Below are 19,459 nucleotides of genomic sequence, written 5' to 3'. Positions count from 1 at the left end.
GAAGAACGGACATCACTGCTGCAGAATAAATTGCATTAACTTTTATAACTTACAGAGATGTGCATATACACAAGTACTAATTTGTCCTTTTTTTTTTTTTCTTTTAACTATATACACAGAGATATACCTCTTTTCTACACACAGAAACTCAGTGAATGTAAGGAATTAAGTCCAAGGATACCAGCCAAGATTGTGTCTTCATAGCAAAAACAGAACTTTTGATGTAGAAGCAATCAATCTGCCATTCCTCCTTCTATACAAGAATTTTCCATTAATTATCAGAACATCTCTGATTGGTTGATTCAGCTAAATACGTAAACCAGGTACAGTGCTCCTACTAAGAAATCAATTCAATACTCCTGAGAATAAAGTACTCTGGAATCAATTTCAAAGACCAGTTGCATGTACACACTAGGCCAGGGTAGAAATAATACATTTGTTAGATAGTGACTTAGTAATTCATGCAGCTATACTAGCATTTGTTCAACTACCCAAACTGATCTTCACATCTTTCTACTAAATTTAAAACATCTACTATGATTAAGAAAAAAGAACAAGATTGCACTGAGAAATGTTTTTTTTCTGAAAACTCTGTAATGTAGTTGTCAGTAAATTTGAAGTTATCCTGCTTCTACCCCTACTTGAAATCCACAGCTGAACAATAGGTTATTTGAGACAGTAGTTCAAAAGAATGCTCAGCTTGAAATAATTAAAGTTTGACTAGTTCCAAATACCATACCCACCAAAAAGTTTTCCTAGTGAACACTTATTAGAATTGAAATTAGAATTTTGTCAGAAACCTACACATCTGAAATAACCCACTCATTACCACAGTAACAACAAAAATTTGTCAAATACATTAGACATTTCTGATTTGTAGCAAGAATAATAATATATTTTATGAATGTAACTTTTGAAAGCACAATCGTCACTTTCTAAGTAGTATAGTTTCACACCACAACATTATTTTCCAACAGCAATCTACAAAAATCCATTCTTTGATGTATTTTTATATAAAGTTGCAGTAAAATTTCTTTCTCAACAGAACTATGAGACTTGGTTTCCTATTGATTTCACAACAAACCATACAAGTATGACATCCATGAAACTGGCGATTGTTTAACCGCATGAATCTTTCAAAAATGTTTAGAAAGAAATGTTTACATATTAGTAGCTTACAAGATTTAAAAGGAAAAATGAGAATTAAAAAAAAAAAAAGAACAGCACAGTATAGGGTTTTGGCCATTCTACTCAGCTACAAATTCAAGTCCAGTTTACAGATTACACAATTGGTTAACGGCATCCATTAATGCAGCAGACCTGAAATAGCAGCTGAAGGGAAGGCACAACTATTACAATAAAAAGCAACAGAAAAACAAAGAATGATTTTTGCCTGCAGCACATGACTTAACATAAGGAGCAGCGAAGGTTGGAAACTTCTCCTGATTTCCATCATAACATTGTAATACAACTACTTTAACACATGTCACTTCTTAGTTTCTGTCCCTGAGTAATTTCCAGTACCGCTTACCATACCATACCAAAAGTCATACAGTGACTGCATTATGATGAGTACAGTGGAAATAAGAGGGCTTAAAATTGTTTCAAACTGTATAAATAGTAACAATGATATTTAAGGATATGTAAACGTGTAAAAATTCTATGTATTCTTGGGAACAATGAAAGCAAAGTTCAACATTATCATGGCACACTTGGGACATCAACCAAGCTCACCACAAACTGTACGGCCATCAACAGTTCAATGACAACTGGAAATAGTCTCTGCTTTGCCTACAATCAAATACTTTCCAGAGTGTTCAAAGTTCAGGGTGTTTTTGTTTGGCCGGCTGTTTTTTGTTTGTTTGGGGTTTTTAGCTTGTTTGTGTTTAAGACAAATGGATAAAAACAGAATTTCTGTAGACACCTGATCTTTCATAGCTACACACTACTGTCATATAGAATACATTCAGTACTATACGCTCTACGTTGGCATGCTGCATCCTCCAGAAGTTAGTAATTGCCAACTCCCAGCAAGACAAAAAAAAATCTCTCCAAAAGGAACGGAGTTAAGTAACACATTCAGACTTCCACATTGCTGTAACAACTCAGCATGCATTCACCAGGCACCAGAATTTTCATGTCCGTAACAGAATGGCCTGTTTTCTTTCCCAAAATGGTCTGTATTGAATTCTTCAGCACATGAATGAACCAGGCAGTTAGAACCAACATAAAAAGATACTAGTGACAGAAGGAAGTCCATCAAGTTCTATTAAACACTACAATGTAGAGATGACCTTGAAATCAGGCTATCCCTAAGCTGAAGAAATGCCAGAAACAGGGAACGTACACTGGAGGGAAAGGGCTCTTTCTCAAACTGAGCAAGTACTAACAGATACTTCAGGGAAGCATTAGGTTAGATTGATCTTTCCCTAACATAACCTGACTGTTCAGTAAATTGAATATACAAAAAGACAATTAAAAAGCACAAAGAAAAAAATATTAAAAAATACCTTCTTTTCAAAACATCCATACCTGTGGAAGTGCAGTATTGAGCTGTCTCTGCAAGGAGTCTCTTTCATGACCAACTTCATGTAGTTTGCCCTGGGTCAGTGTTAGCGTCTCCTGAGTTTCTCTTAGTGTTTCCAGAAGGCGATCCCTTTCTTCCAACATGGATACCATTAACTGTTCAAAATGGGAATCAGCATCTGACTGTAATGGGGAACCTGAACCATGGCCTCCATTTCCCCCAGAGGGAATCTCTGCCTCACTGATGGTTGGCATCACCTCACACATCATCTTGAAACAAAACAAGAAAAAACAAAGACCATAAATTTAAGTCAAACAAATCTAAACAGGATAAGCAAAGGGACTTTGGATACTACCCATAACACCAGCTTAGCTCTCCCAGCGATAGCATCAGCAAAGGTTGCCAACACCTTAGTGTTTGCCACTATTTCATTAAGATTGCAGGTGAAAAGGTATACAATCAATTCAATCAAGGCATCACTTCATAATGAGAATCCTGTGACATCTTGCAAAAACAGATTTTTACAGCTGCATTTCAAACTATGATCTCATTTTAATGGATTTATATTTTTGTTGAGAGCAAACTGCTGCTGAGATCTTTAAAAAAAAGAACAAAGATAAGGCATGCAGCAAGCCACCAAAAATTATATACTTAAAACAGTTACTGATTACACTGCATATTTGGAGAATCATTATATGCTTCTTCCAACTCTTGAAACATAGAAAGATAATATCTAAAACAGTACTTTGAGCTTATGCTGCTGGCTTGCAGAAACTCTATGGTAAACGTGATGCACATAAATTAGTGACAAATCCAAACAATCCAATTCAAGAGATAAACATGTAAAGGAAGATAAAAAGAAAAAATTTCATTACAAAGTGGTAGCAGCTGTCACTGTGGATAACAACAGTAAAGGTAAGCAAAAATAATTCACGGCTGAGTATGAATACAATTAACTATGCAAATCCAAGTACTTTACTACTGTTAAACTGGAAGGTCTTTCAGGAGACCCTAAAAGATCACCACAAGCGTTTAAGACATCACGGCTTTAAAAGGCATGAAGAAAAACACAATTACTGCACACTTTCACTGAACCACTTAAAGTTCTTCAGACAGCCTCTCTCAACATCACAAATCTACAGAACAAGAAAAAATGGTTTTCCCAGCCTCTCAAGTCCCACAGTTTGTTCTCACCCCTACGCTTCATCCTCATTTTAAACAAAAACTAAACAGATGTAGAGCTTTTTAGTAGGACTACACCTCACAATCTGCTGAAAGACTCTGAACAGCCTGAAGTGCTCTGTAACATTTTCATGTGTGATTACCATAAGCCCTGCATTTTCAACACCACTGCATTATTTACCTTGCTCAATAAAATAAAAAGGCTCGGAAAACAGGCTCCAGGTTTCCTGTAGTACCAGTTCTTCTGTCTTTTTTTTTTTTTTTAGTAGTTTTTTGTTATCCCCCAAAACCTTGTAGGTTGCAAAGCATCCATTCAGCTCTAGTCCAATGTCTATTTAGTTGAAACACCCCGTGCACGTGAAAACAAATAAACCTGCCGAGTAAAAAGCAGATCCAATAAAAAGCAGCAGCAGCTCCAGCTAACTAGCCAAGTCCCCAGAAGAGAAGAATGTGAAAATAAACTGCCTCAGCTTCCCGTTTCTCTATTACTGGCCCGTAGGTCCTGCAACAGCTGGGATGGAGGAATCATGTGCAGAGAAAAAAAAAAAAAAAAAAAAAAAAAAACGTAGTCCGATGCACTGGTGCAACAAGCTTCAACAGTTCATTGCTCAGAAATTCCACTCAGGTCACAACTGCGTTATTAAACGGACTACAGACAGCATGGGAAAACAGCTCGAGTTTTCTGGTGAAGGGCTCGGGAAAGCCTCCTTTCTTTCCTCTCCCAGTAATTCCAACAGGAGGCTCTCCGTTCAGTTTCCTGGGTCTTAGTTCAAACATTTATAATCCCAGCAGCGAGGAGCCGACACCGCTCTGCAGGGCGCGACGCGGGGGACCTGTTGTCCTGCTCCAGCCGTCCATGCGATCCGCGGGGCCGAGGCGCAGCAGCAGGCCCCGGGGAGCACGGGGCCGCCCGAAACCCGGCTCTCGCCGCTCCCCTCCCCCGCCAACAAAGCTGCCGGGCGAGGAGCGCGGATCTCCCGCAGCCCCTCAGCGCCCAGGCCCGGCTGCGGGCCCTAGGGAGCCGCGGGGCCGGCTCCGCCGCGCCGGGAGGAGCCGCGTCCCTGCGGGCCGGGCCCGGCTCCGCCCGCCGCCGCCTCCGCGTCCGTGGCGGCCGGTGAGGGGCCGCGGCTGAGGCCGGGCTCGGCGGCGCGGCCTGAGGGAAAGCGGCGAAGGCCCCGCGCGCTCCGAGAGCCCGGATCGCCGCCGGCCGGCCCGGCCCTCGCCGCCCCGCCCCGCCCCGCTCGAGCCGCGCGGAGCCAGCCCCGAGCAGCGCCGCCGCCGCCGCCGCCGCCGCCTCCCGCCTCTCCCGGCGCCCTCCGCGCCTCCTGCCTGAAGCCCACAATGCACCGCCGCGCACCGCCCCCGGAGCCCGCGGGGCCGCGGGTTCGAGTCCCGCTCCCCCGCTCAGGGCCCGTCCGCAGCGCCCTGCCCTGACAAGCGATACTCTCGCCGCCCACGGGTCCCCGCCCGCAAGGAGGGCTGCCGCGTCGCGGCGGCGGAGCCCTGCGGTGTGGGAGGCGTGCTCGCTGAGCAACAGGGCAGGAGCGCGGTCCTGAGCGCTGCCGGCGCCGGAGTCGCCCCGTCACCGCCTTCCTGCGGGTCCTCCTTCCTCAGGGGGCCTCCTTCCACCTGCGTTGCCCATTACAATAAAATTGGGGCGAGGGTGGGGCTGCGTGTGCAGGTCTTGCGTCCTCCGAGCCGTGAGGTGACGGCTTAACCAGTGAAATTGGGCAACCTAGCGGCTCTCGGCGTGAGTAAGGCAGCCCGAGGAGCCAACACCTTGCCAGGCCTCCTGCCCGCACGCACCAACACCTGAAGCGGGGTGAGGAGGTTTCTTCAGAGGAGTTTGCACATGCACTGCACAGGCCTGGCCTAGGCTGCAAAGGCCTCAGGGACAGAAAGAAGACACAGACCCAGCCAAGGCCTCTTAATGGCTTTGGGCACACAAGCAAGATGTGGCTTCACCGGCACCACATATTCACCACAGGAAACAGGCTTCAAATACATCGACAAAATAATAGTTTTTTTCCCCAGTCTGAGCTGTTTCCAAAACAGCATCTAAATGTTTTCCCCTCGTGTTCTCTAGTTTTTATTCTGTTCCTTCCTGGATGATCATGTTTTTAAGGCTTTTTCCATGCACCTGAATGATGTTGGAATTTGTAAGCAAAACTTGGAGAACAACCTTTTCTCTCTTCTGTTTGAACTCTGTGAAAGTGTTGTGTTACTACTCTGAATAAAGCATTTGCATTTTGGATCCTGTTCCTGCTTTTATAGTGCAGAGCTCCGAAAAGCATCAAGGGCCTGTTACACAGGCAGAGGCACGTCATGCCAAAAAGTAACAGTTCCCACACTGAAGATTGTGCAGTTTTGTGACTGGATTATGTGACACCTCATTTATAAACGCAACATATCAACCACTGAAAAGAAAGAATCATTAATAAGTCACTATTCCTTCCCCAAAGTACAAAAATCACTACTATTACAAACTTACTGCACTGTGCTCTTCATATTCCCCTTTGGTATTTGAGTCTTTAGGGTGAATTCAGGTCACATTTTTAAGCTTTCCTCCAAAGCCATGAGGTCTAGATTTTTATTTTTTTTTCTCTTGAAGTTCCTCATGTTCTCACATGACTCTGGGAGCTGGAAGTTTAAGGAAAACGCCAAATATTACGAGGCACATTCAAATCACGAGTTCCGCCAAATACTGGTTAGCACAGATTTAACACTGAGTTAAGACACAACTGAAGTGTAATTGTACCAAAAACCAGATGTGACTTCATTATAGGAGTGGTAGCAAAGAAAAAATATTCAAGCTAAAATCAACTGTTCTATTTCAGAGGAAACTGCCAAATGCTATGAATTAGCCTGTATTGTCAAATAGTCTCAGTATGAAACAAAGCTATTATTTATAAGCCTTGATATATCTGTATCAAAAAATATATGTTAAAAAATAATAATAAATATATAATGTGGAAACTTGTAAGCTTTGATTCTAACAAGTTGCTTAAAATGATCATGGGAGGGGAGGAAAGAAGGCATTCTTCATTTGTCCTTCTTTTTCAGCCTGTTACTAAGAGTTTCAGCCCACTCCGAGGGTTTCTTTCACGTAATTCACATTCGTAAAACTAACCACAGAATCTGAGCCATGGTTATGAAGCACAGCAATACATTTCAACAAAGGTAGTTACTTAATACTTAAAACTAGGTCCTGAAGATTTCCTTGAAAGTAATCAACTTTTTAGTTCTAAGCACATTTCTACAGAAAAATGCTTCTATTCCATTGCCCCAAACTCTCTTTACCTGCATTAACAAAACTGTCTCCCATAAACTGCATGCAATTTATCAATTATTATATTACTTATACACCACAGGAGATTACTTTTATTCTTTAATGAAAACAAAAATACCCTGCCTGCCAGATTGACATGCTTTTTGAAAAATTAAGCAAAGCACTAGTAAGAATACTTAAGCTATTCAAATGCAAGTGAAAATCTAACCCAGTTTTCTAAGCATGGATACAAACACAGAATGAAAACATACTGTGGGAAGAGGAGAGGTGGGATTTCCTTACCTCTCAGATTATGACTCTTTCCTTCCTCTGTAATGCAATATTTAGGAAGGAAATATAAAAATGTAAATAAATCTGATTGATACCAGTCTTGTAAAGTGAAACTTCAAAAACTGCAAAGCATTTTGAAATCAAATAAATTAATCTTGCTCATTATTAAAAAAATATTTATGATAAGTTTTTGAAAGAGTGAAGGGTATTTTCTCTACTGTCTTCATTCTGCTGTCACTTTTACCAAATGTCTAATATAAGAGTAACACACTGCTTGATTTTTAGCAGAAAGCCCTCAGTATTGAAAATTACTGATTTCATTGTGAAATCATTTCCAAATAAAAATCTAGACACCAACTCTTCAAATAATGCTCCACAGGGAATTTTTTCACCTCTAGTGGTGAAACGGATATATGAAAAAAATATCATTTTTTCTGTCATTCACCAAATGTTGCTAGATACGGACCTCTCTAGCTGAACTATTGTGCCTGAACTAACATCACATGATGAATAGTGGAATTTTTAAATAAAATGTGCAGGTAAAACAATTACTGTATGCTAAGTTAAGCTACCATCAACTGATTGCCATCAAGTATTTCTTAGGTTTCTTTATTACTAGAAAATCATAATTTCTCCACTGACAACAAGGAACATTTCATCCTAGCCAATGCTTCCACACTGCAGTTGCTTCAACAAATCTGGAGATTTACCTATTCAGAAGGGAGCAATTTCTAGGATTGGGACCATAATTACTTTTGGAAAATAAATTGAAGAAGTACAACAACTACAAAACTACAAACTTAAAAAGATTTCCAAGTATTTAAGGGGATTATCTTATTGCCAGTGATCCAAATATGAGCCAACTGGTGCCCAGCACTGATATCTTCCCTGTTTCACAGCCTTATAGGTTGTGCCCTGCCCCTTCCTACGCAGAGGTCTGAATTTTTGTACCCTGTGAAAATGTACCTGCTCCTCAGGTGTGTCAGCTGGGATGGTGAGGGCGATGGAGTCATGGAATACCTTTGCCGATAGGACAGTGCTCATTATTTTGTCCTCATCCTTGGGGAGTCAGAGTTCAAATGCACTGAAGGTGTTTGTCCTGGCGTGGCCTGGTCTGTGTTGCAAGTCTAGAAAGTCTTTCCAGGTGAGAATTCAGGGGGACAGTGCATGCCAGCAAAGGCAAAATCCTTACCCGTTGTTTTGATTAATTCTGCTGTGCTAGTTCTGTTGACAAAGAGGACTTCTGTCTAAGGAGCTGTCAAGAAGCATTTTCAAAATTATGTTTTCATGCAAAAGCAAAACAAAACTGAAAAAGAAAGTGGAATTTATAGCTGTATGAACAACAACTACTTCACTTCAACTTGTGATACATTAAAAAAAAAAAAAAAAAAAAAAACTAATACAGTTCATAGAAAGAATCTGGCCTGATTTGTTTCTTGTTTCATATATGAGTCAAATTGAGAGTTTGTGAATGTAAGGACAAAAGGTTGAACACAGTAGACATAGAACAACCTCTATGAACTCGGACACTGCACTCCAGCCAGTCATACTAACTGCTCTCAGACCCAGGTTACAAGGAATAAATTCATAAGTGAACCTCTGTGTTCACAGAGATCCTAAAAGATGTCATTACATTTTCTCTCAGTTTGGGATGACCTGGAATGTGGTTATTTTTGCCTTTGAAATTAAGTTTTGTTTTGTCTTTAAGTGATTAAACTGAAAACTAAACCATCCTACCAACTACCATCTATAATCATGCTTCATGATGAAAGCAAAGGAAAGAACATAGCACACAGTTCTGAATGGGGGAATAACTATGAATGAAATTCATATATTAATCTTCAACCAGTCGGTTGACAAGGCACAGGCACTCTCGCATTCAGCTTTCCCAGCTTGTCTCATCTGTGGTCAGACTTCCCATTTAGGAAGCAAGAGTGTTGCCTGTAGACCCTCCTCAGCCTAAAGGAGTTGTCTCCTTGATCTCTGTCACCTCCAAGTCTTGTATTACTCTGTACACAACTTACAGAGGAGAGATGGAAATGTTAGCAGTTAGGCACTTTCTTGGAAATGGGTTTCAGAGCCTCAGGTGGAAACAGAGTTCACATGACATATAAATGTCTTATACAAAAGGGAAGCACTGTCTCCTCATGTATAAAGAGCTGGGCATTTGTTTATGCCCAAAAGGATGGCTTAGTCCAGGATGGAACTTGAATCCAGACTATCCTATTGTAGGAATGTGCCTCCCACATGCCATACTGTGAATATCCTTGTCAGGCACTCTGCTTTGTGAATGCTGCTCTCAAAGCCTAGACCTTAGATACAGCAGAAATTTTGAAGACACCTCAAAAATCTCAGAAAGGGTTGATTCCAAAGCCATATCACTATCCCTGCATGGAGCCCACTGTAGCCCAGAGCATATGAGTGTAGTTTCAGTGCTTCATATGCTGCAAGTGTGACTGAATCATCAGATCTTCTGTAACTCTCTGTGTTGCACATAATACACTTGAAATACCCAGGATATAAAGTCAGGAGAACTCCCAGGTATTTCCTGTACAACACCAAAATATTTATTGGAGTTCCCATTTATTTGTAGTACCAGAAAAACAGTTTCCTTTTTCCTTCCGTCTGGGCACGCACCCCAAGACACACCGTACAACATCAAGAGCATGAGCAACTCAGATATTTTCACTGAATGAGCACGGTGACTCCTTTAATAGTTCAGAAAGAAGGCTGGCTCCCTGCCTGCCTCATTTAACAAGGTGCTGCGCTTGGAGACGCGTCCAGAAAGAGCCATGCACTAAATCAGCCGGCAGCAAAGGCATCGTTTCAGAAACCCAGGTTAGATAACCATCCACTCCTCACGCCTCAAAACCACATGACGAAATTCAAACAAAAGATGGTCAAAACAGGGAGGACAAGAAGGGCGGGGAAAAAGGTTATCTTTTCTGTCACATTGTAGACAAGGTCCTGATGTTTATCCCAGCTGCGCAATGCAGCAGCCCCTTCCCACACCACATCCCCGCAGGAGATCAGGGCCCATGGGTTTTTCCCTTCTGAGCTGAGCCTGCAGCACCTTGCTTACTCTTTAGATGCCTGACTGACAAAAAATGCATTTTGAACACATCTTACTCATTTCATACTGAAAAGATAGGATTTTTGCCAATAGCACTGATTATTCTTCTGTCAGCAGATGCTTCAATATTATTTTACCATAACAAATGCATCCAGAGGTTGCCGAGCAGAAGAGCCTCTTTGCCTGGGGGAGAAAGAACAAGAGTGGAAGAATCTGCACGGTGGCCTATAGTGAAGAGGATGGAGGTAATTAATGGTTATGCTCATGTGTAAAGATACGTGCACTAGTAAATGTATCAGCCCTTTGGCGACAGAAGCCAGGATTGCTAGAAACCACAGCTTGCCACAGTTCTTCTTTACATTGACATTTTATTTATATAATCTGGATTTAAATGGATTTATGTCTGATTTATGCAGGTGTAAATCAGATCAGTTAGCTTCTCTGAAATCTCAGAGGATTTTCAGATGGATTTACTTCATCTTGCAGAAAGAACAGTCTCCACGAGACACACAGAAAACTCTGAAGATGTGTAGAAGAGTCTTACAAGAGTAGATGAACTTGCAGTATTTATTTTAATGGGAATCATACCTATATAAATACCATAAATGTTTTCCAAATTTAGCTGCTATTCCTGCAATCAAAAATGCATATTCTCTCTCAAGTACAAACCCACTGAACTCAAAAAGGTTTTCAGATTACCTTCAGCTTCAGTTGTTCACTTTGCAGCACAGAATTGTGGCAGCTGTTGTCTTTTTTGAATGGATTTACTATGGCAGAAATCCCCCTGAGGCAGAAAGACAAAATACCAATTATTTCAATCTTAAGTGAAACATATCCCTAAAATCAAATGCAAATGTATTCTATACTAAGTGAATATACTGATTTCAGCACATCTTCAAATCTCTCTCTTTTTTAATATAATAAAAGACATCTACCAAATAGTGCTTTCAGTTACAAGTTAAGGGCAATATGGTTCTCCATTACTTAGTTACACTTTATTAAAAATAATAATAATAAAACTTTCAATAAATTCATGTGGCATAGTTGAAGCAGAAATGTCTGGAGTCAAGAATTCAGGAACAGCTGTAATACGGTGGCTCCTGACTCACTGGAACAGGTCTGGATACATTCCACCTGGCTGACCACCTACACGCTGAACCCATTTACCCTTGCTTGCCTCTGTAATCAGTGGAGCAAGAGATCCAGATCTTTGGTGTGGTCCATGAATCACCCTCTGAGGATGCTTGTCTCTTCTCATTGACTGCAGAGGGAGCCTAGGGCAGCTGGACTCTGGCTGTGGGAGCTGCAGTTAGGTGTCTGAAGCAGCCTGAGACACGAATCTGGGCTGGGATGCTGGATACGTGCAAGAAATAGCACAGCTTGTTTGTAGAAAAGCAAGTAAAATGAATGTGAAGGTCCATCAGAATAAGCAGTGCAGCTTCTGGCTTTGTTGCTTTGGGTTTAGCAGCCTAAGGCTTGCCTACCTGACTTGCTAATTTTTTTAACTGGTTTGGAATTAAATGATACTATTTGCAAGACCAGGGCATAACAAATTCAGAGCCATGGCAATCTCTCAGGATATATACAAACTCAATTACCACAAAAAAAAAAAAAAAAAAAAAAAAAAAGAAAAATGCTTTAAAAAAAAAAAAAAATCCAAAATACTGTGTATACCCATGCACTGCTCTCAGGGTGAGCTCTCTACACGTGGCATCTCAGCTGTTTATTTCTGAAGACTCCAAGGAAGAATGGGAGTTGATTTCTATGAAAATTATTTCAAAATTGAGGCTTCAGCTTTTAAATATTTTGAGACCTGTTAGGAGACACAAAATATTTAAAAGATTATATTATTTTAATAATGTATGCAAAGAGTTTTATAAATAGTCTGACTAGAGTAAAAAGGATTTGCATGTAAGCTAACACTTCTGCTCCTGTAAGTTAGAGTTTGAAAGGAAAAAAACAACATCTTTTCAGTTTGTCTGCTATGCAAAGGCTCCTAGTGCTTCAAGTGGCTTTGGAGTGGGCACTAAACAAACTGGACCATGATTTCTATGTACTCAGCATCTTCTATTATTACCCTCCATATTGTAGTAAAGTAGATAAAAGCATTTAAAAAACAAATATAGAGATCTTGTATAGTACTTAAGCCTCTTTCTAATCCTTAACTGACTAGATTTCAAGTTGCCAACATACCTTTCATTATGTGCACATTGCCTGCATGAAACTGCAAGCAGCAATCACTATCTTCATTATTCAGATGCACACTGAATTGAAACATTCACCTGTGTATGTGAAGGTAATAAAGTTTGTAAGGTATTATTCACAAATGGTATGTGTATAAACCAGACAAAACTTATCTGTGCAACCAGCTTCAGCTTATAGGCAAATGGAAATGTAAACAATGTTTTCAGTGAATCATCAGTTTATATACACAGGAGTTAAATGTTTATTTTCACCATTTTATGATTCCCTGCAGTCTTCAAAATGTTTACTAAAAATATTCATTTGCTAAAATTAATTGGCTGAAATGGTGAGTAAAAAACAACACAGCCTCAAAATGAATTCACAAATAAAACTGCAACAGACAGAAAACTAACAATTATGGAAATTTACAATGGCACCAAGGTGTTTTGCCCTGAAATATTTCCATTTTCAAGGTGATCCCAAGGCTCAGATGAAATTATCTGCCAATAGGTATGGTGTATAAAACTGCTATTGAAGAAAGTTCATTTCCCAACCTTATTTTTCTGTTCTGATTAACAGCAACTCTGCCTAGCCAGCCAAGTCATTTAAAACTAAATTTCAGCTTTAGCATTTGGGGAAGAAGGTTACTAGGTCAGAATCTGACATGGAAAATAAGTATAGGTATAAGCCATATAATAGTAAACATTCAGCTCAGACCACCTACTAGTAGCCTTAAGCAGCAGAATGACATTTAAAAGGAATCAGAGTCAGAAGAGAACCTTCAGGGAAAACAGACAATATTTTAGAAAAAGCAGCTCTACTTTTGCAAGTGGAACAAAACAAGACCTTTGGGAACAGTGCTCAAGTCAATTTGAAATAAATAGTTAGAAAAAATTAATGGAAATACAGTAAATGGTGCTTCGCTTCTGATTTTTTTTCATTGTGTTTTTAACATAAATTCCTTCCCTGCTTGCTTCTATATTGGTCTGTCCATACCGTCTGGTGGTGTACCAGCACCATAAACTGTATGTCTGATGTTTAAGTTAATTAGCAAATAAATGAAAGATGGCATGTGCCTGTCAATATATAAGCTAAAATACTTGCAAGTGGCTCTCATCCTTTTCTTTTGAAGAAATGCCATGATTTTGAGCAACATAAACCCACAGTATGCACAACACGACCTGGGTGAGGTGTGCAGTGGGGAGGAGACTCCACAGGGCCTCACCGAGAAGCTGTTAAGAACGGAGGAAAGCATATGCAGCTTCAGATAGCTATGGGACCTGCACATTTTGGACCACTGGTAGTATGCTCCTTGGTTTTCATAGGTAACTTTTTACTTAACGAGTCCATTCTCTGTTCTGGTGAGCAACTCTTACATAGGAAACTGAAGCTAATTTTGCCATAATTAATTATAATAACCTCTGATTTGATATTGGCATAATATAGCTTTCTGTCTGTCCCAAAGACAAAGTGCTATGTCCCAGATAAGGCTGTATGCATACAGCAGTAGGCACGGTACAGGGGTGTAGACATCAGTGGTGTGTACCAAAACTCCCTGCTGAGCAGCATCCTGCGGAGCTGGCAACGGTGATTTTGGGCTAACAGTGAAACAGGGCTCCCGCCACACACACCCTGATATGAACAGTTTTGCCTGCTCTAACTGCAGTCAGAGTTTATAGAAACAGAATGTGGTCCTTGACTGGTTGGTCTCTGTGGGTCACTCCCTTCAGTTCAGGCATCTTACCAGAGTGCATTTATCTGCACTTGAGGTCTGATGCAGCGTGCCTTCAAGTCAGTTGCCTTCAAGGTCTTAATGGGTAGTCTCTTGACTCACCTTAGCTACCAACAAAAGATTTGCCCCTGTGTTTTGTCAGATAATACTCTTAGTCACTCGGTTTTCATTTTGCCTTCTTCTGTTTGCCTGAGTGTTCCTTTGTGTAGAGCTATTTACACAGCTTTTATCAAATAATTAATTAATAGCAGTTATTAGGTAAAAAGGCACTTGCAATCTAGCTGCTGAAAGATTACATGGTGTGTAGCTTGCAAAATAAATAAGAGACAAAGATATGAAATGTAACCCTCTCTCAGCTCTTGGTTAAAAGATCATTATTTTTAGGAAGTTGGACAAAAGCTGAAAAAGCCCTGTCATTGTCTTGTCTCTAAGCCACATCGATTAGTTAATCCTTAAACAAAGGGAGAATAATAAAAAACATGTAGAAAATGGCTGAAAGCCATCCTGGGTAAGATATAATTAGGAATAACACATAATAGAAAAAACAGCAGTCCTGACATAGCTCATCTATGCTGTAACAAGCAGGGCAAATGATTTATTTCAGAGCTAAATTCCTTGTTCTCCCGAACACAGTTCATATTAAAGACACTTTGACCATACCATATGTTTGTATTGTAATTCACGTTTAAAAGAGTCAACATAAATATTTACCTATGAACAGGTTCTAGCTTCGGTCTGTAAATTAAGCTGCCACAACACACCTGAGCGTTTGTGCAAAGAGGTAGAGAACGTTGCTCTTTGCTTTTGTGCATTGCACACAGTCAGCCAGCCAGCACTCCAAACACAGGTCAGATCCTCTTGCAAATCCAAATAAACATAACTCCCTTTTGTCCCTTAAACAATTTTAGATGATAATGCCTAAAACTTCTGGGAATTGTTAACATTTCTTCATATACCAACACAAAATATTAAGTCTAGACAAGGTGAGAATAATTTGGCAGTTTCAGTTCAGTGAACTGTTGCCCTCATCACAAAATCCATCAAGAAACTTGGTGCTAAATTGTTCTTTGTACTCTTTATCAGTGAATCCAAAGACTGAAGTGGCTGAGACTCACCTATCTTCTGCCTTAATCATTTACTGACAGGCTGTGAAGCAGCACTGCTGCTGAGCTGTGCTGCTTGCAGCTCAGGGGTGAACGGCACGTGTGCCATGGACAACCCAATTTAAAGTGTGCAGAAGAAGGAGGGATTTTTGTGTTCACTTTGGTCATGTATGCTGCTTCTAAAATGCGCAGTGCTTACTGAAGAATTTCTCTAGTGTCTACAGCTGCTGCCTGCAAGAGCAAGAGGGGAAAGAACAGAGGGTTAATGTCAGCATCACAAATTTCTATTGGCCTAAAGTATTACACTGAGGGAAAATGCTGAACATAACAGTAAACAATCACTGCTCTAATGTATACTAGGAATTAAACCAACTTTTGCATTTAAATCTGTGAGAATGAAACTGTTTTAAAATCACTTTTGCTCTGCCTAATCTTGAAGATGCAGCAGCTTGCCCTGCATTTGTACTTCATATTTAGCGTTGGTCCAAAAATACAACACAATTGTTTCTAGCAGAAGTAGTATACAGCTTACAAGTGGTAGACATAAGTCTGAGAAACAGTATTGAGAAATAGCCCTGTCAGGAAAGTCTTGTTTTCCAGATTGTATCAAATAACTTTATTTAAGGGTGTGTGCATGTATGCATATGCATACACACGCTATATATACACATATATACATGGAGATGTATATATACACATACACAAGCATATCAGGATTGGGGAGGCACAACATTTTCGTGTCTAACACTTTCTTTGTCTCATGATAAATCATACAATTTTCTTTCACCAAGATAGCCCAGCACAAGTTGGATTGTAATGTATCTTTAAGCCATGTACAAACAGTTATGTTCCCTGCATGAAAAGTTGGCAGTTATGTACTGCACTTACCTGCTATAGATCAGCTAGTAAGGGGAATATTCAGTAGAAGTTATCCAACCAAAAAACATTCTTCAGTACCAAATTTATGCTGTAACAAGATCCGTCAAATTTCATACCAACCAAAGTCTACAGTGCCAGTTTAAAGTTTCAGGTAACAAATGCAGTGATACTTTGCCGGACCGGGTTCTTTTATCATACCTTCTGCAGAAAGGTCAAGATGTATGGTAGCTGCAACAGGGAAGGGACTGCCAATTTTAAGTGCTCATAGAGACAGCATCTCTTACCTATATCAGTCTGTAGCCAAACTGCAGCAGAAAAGCCTACATACACATACACCAAGTAGTTCTTCACAAGGTTTATCAGTGCACAGAGTTTTGTTTTCAGCTCCTATGGCTCAGTTTGGTTGCATTATTAGAAACAGTTTTGCCTGCCTTCAAGAACGTCACCTCTAATACCAAAACACATGACCAAAAGAAGCTGGCAGCATTTTTCAGCCAGCAACAGCCCATTGATTCTCTTTGCATGGAAAAACAGGAAGCTGCCACTCCTGCTGTAACATGTGATGTGATAACGTTTCAAAAAAACAGGATATTCCCTGACCTGCTTGCAGGTACCGTGGCATTTCTACTGGTGCCCATTTTCCCCTAGTTGAGTCTGTCGTAATCATATCTGAAAACATTGAAAACCACTGGATCAGGCTGTCTGAATAACTAGGGATGATTCAAGCAATGTCAAAGTCGTCTTCAAACCACCAAGAAAACCAGTGTTTGTCCTCCCCCAGGCCTCTGTGTTATAATTATTCAACTTTTAATGATGTGTGTGTGTGTGGGGGGGGGGGATATGAGTTTGCGGGAGGGAGATAAGGGATGAAAGTAACCTTTTAAAGGAGAAAATAGAATAGTGCCCATGAGGCACTTTAGGTGCCATTTAAGCAAAAGAAACTGTGATCTAATTTATCCATAATTCTTTCTCTAATTCACCTGAATTAGCCCATGGGAAGTTCTCAGACCTCATAAAACAAATTGAGCTCCCCACAGGTCAAACCCGAGCAGCAGACATCTCACCTCGCAGGCAAGTCCTGCACAGGAGGCAGGGCTCTGCAGTGCTGGAGTCTCTGGTTACTAGAACAGTCCCCCTTAAAATGCAGGCCGACCTAAATACATCCCTAATAACAATAATCCTCTACAAAGCTGTAAGAATACTAATCTAGGAAATGCATTAGCAATAGTATTACATTACATTATGTGTGAAAGAGAAGTCAGAGCTTTCAAAGGTGTTGATTGACACTAAAAATAGGTAAGCATTCCAGCTGTTTTTGCGGTGGAATCTACTTTGAGGCTGTTGGCCTAGATGCTTCTGCAAGCCTTAATTCACATGACAGAGAAGAGAGAGGCAAAATCTGTCTCAGGCTTTCAGTCTCCAGAATGACCTGCTCCTTTCGCACTACTTAGTAGCTTATCCAGAAGGAATGACTACTCAAGAATCAGGAATTCCCAGGGCTGAGGATCTCTCACCCTGACGAAGATCCCTGCACCTGTTCCCACTTTAAGCAACATGAGGAGAAAGTAGGAGGCATTCCTAGGGAGAAAATGATGGCCAGAGTGTACTATGCCATGCTCCAGCTGCTTCTAGTTACCCACTGAGGCTGCAGGGAGCATGGCATCAGTTACCTACACGGATGAGGAGCTCAGGGGCTGTTTGGGATCTTGGCTAGTGCAGGAGGTGGGAGGCACAGAAGCAGCTGGACACCATCCTGCCATGCCGAACCAAGATGGAAAGGAGGGCCTCATCTACAGCATCACTCTTACAGCCAAATCCACCGTTTGCAGGTGTCTCCTATTCACAGTCAGGTACTCATGTTAGACTAGCATAATATACTGCCAACCCCGGACTACCGGGTTCAAATTCTGACTCGCCTCAGTGGTCTCATTCAGTCGTGTGAGTAAAAGCTCGGAGTGAGTAAGGGCTGGAGTGCTGGTAACAATGAAGTTCCAGGAAATGAAAGGAAAAAAAACACACTGTACAGAACAAAAGGGCTTACAAACAGTTATCTATAACATACTATAACATTTAATATCCCTTGACATTCACAGCCCAGGTGAGACATTTACCATTTTGATGTAATGAATCACACGTTTCACATATGGAGACATGACATTCTTTAGCATTCAAAGTGACTTTATTTTTGTGAAAATGTTATAAAGAAAAATATAAATAATCAAGTCCACTTATTTAGGTAGCATATAACAGGGCTGCAAGTAGCCGTTAGCTAGAAATGTATGCTTTGTTGTTTTTAGCTCTCATTAGTTTTCATTCATCTGCATACATATTAGTTACTTCATGCACAAACATGCAGTTAGACACACAAGTCTGAATTTTACAGCCCAAGTTAGATATAGAAATGGAAGCACCATATGCTCAGCTGGTGTTTAGAAAAATGTCAAAAGTCAATTCCTTAATCCTATGCCCATGCTCTCTCATGTGTCTTGTTCCAGTGGGGCAGTGAAGGGAGAAAAATAAGTCAGGAATTCTGCTTTATGTTCCTGCACTTGGAGCTGGGATTATTGACATGGTCAATAACTGGAGATGGCAGCAAGTCTCCCAATTAGTAACAGCTTCCAAACATTATTCAGCTAGCTGGGATAGCCAGAAGGTGGTAGCACGCTGCAGCCACATGCCCAGTGCACTCCAGCACAAAGCAGTTGCCATTGGAATAATGGCTTTGAGGGCAATTCCAGCCAACCAGGGTTTCACACACTAGGGACTTTACAGACAGGAAGTCGTGACTAAATTCTGTCCCCACTTAGCAGAGCATCAAGAAAAATACAGGAGTTCGATCCCAGAAACCATAGCCCAGACCTGCCAGGTGCTGCACCCTTTTCATTCCCATTTGCCCTGTATTTTTTTTTCAAAATTTGGCAATATGCCTAGAAACTACAGGAAGTGCCTCTCAGGGAGACTACTAGTTGGGAAAAAAAAGATAAGCATTTAGCTCTATTGTTCAGATACTAACTTCTTTTTTATTTAACAGATGGATATAGGTGTGGGATCCTATTTCATAAAAAAAAAAATACAAATTCTGAAAAAGAATGGGAAAAAAGATGAGGTTCTTATTGAGTAGAGCTAAAGAAAAACCATTAATACTCAAAAATTGAAAAGGTTAATGACAATAATAGTAGCTGAATTTTTATACAAAACCCTCGTTATTGTTTATATATTC

General features: G+C 40.6%; 1 protein-coding gene across 8 annotated transcripts in view; it reads right to left on the bottom strand.

The window, feature by feature from the left end:
- The window catches only part of PPFIA1 (PTPRF interacting protein alpha 1), a 57,880-nt gene extending 53,228 nt beyond the window's left edge, over window positions 1–4,652 (bottom strand). For all 8 annotated transcript variants that reach the window (XM_032188049.1, XM_032188050.1, XM_032188053.1 and 5 more), the window contains exons 1-2: window positions 3,891–4,652; window positions 2,533–2,796 (exon numbers count right to left, since the gene is read on the bottom strand). In XM_032188049.1, the coding sequence (XP_032043940.1) occupies window positions 2,533–2,796 (264 nt within the window). In that variant the 5' untranslated portion in view covers window positions 3,891–4,652. The remainder of the gene's footprint in view (window positions 1–2,532; window positions 2,797–3,890) is intronic.
- Between the last annotated feature and the right edge of the window lie 14,807 nt (window positions 4,653–19,459).

Source organism: Aythya fuligula, chromosome 5, assembly GCF_009819795.1.
Source record: "Aythya fuligula isolate bAytFul2 chromosome 5, bAytFul2.pri, whole genome shotgun sequence".
Taxonomy (NCBI): Eukaryota; Metazoa; Chordata; class Aves; order Anseriformes; family Anatidae; genus Aythya; species Aythya fuligula.
The sequence above is the reverse complement of the archived record's forward strand: the minus strand, read 5'-3'. Positions and strand labels throughout refer to the sequence as shown.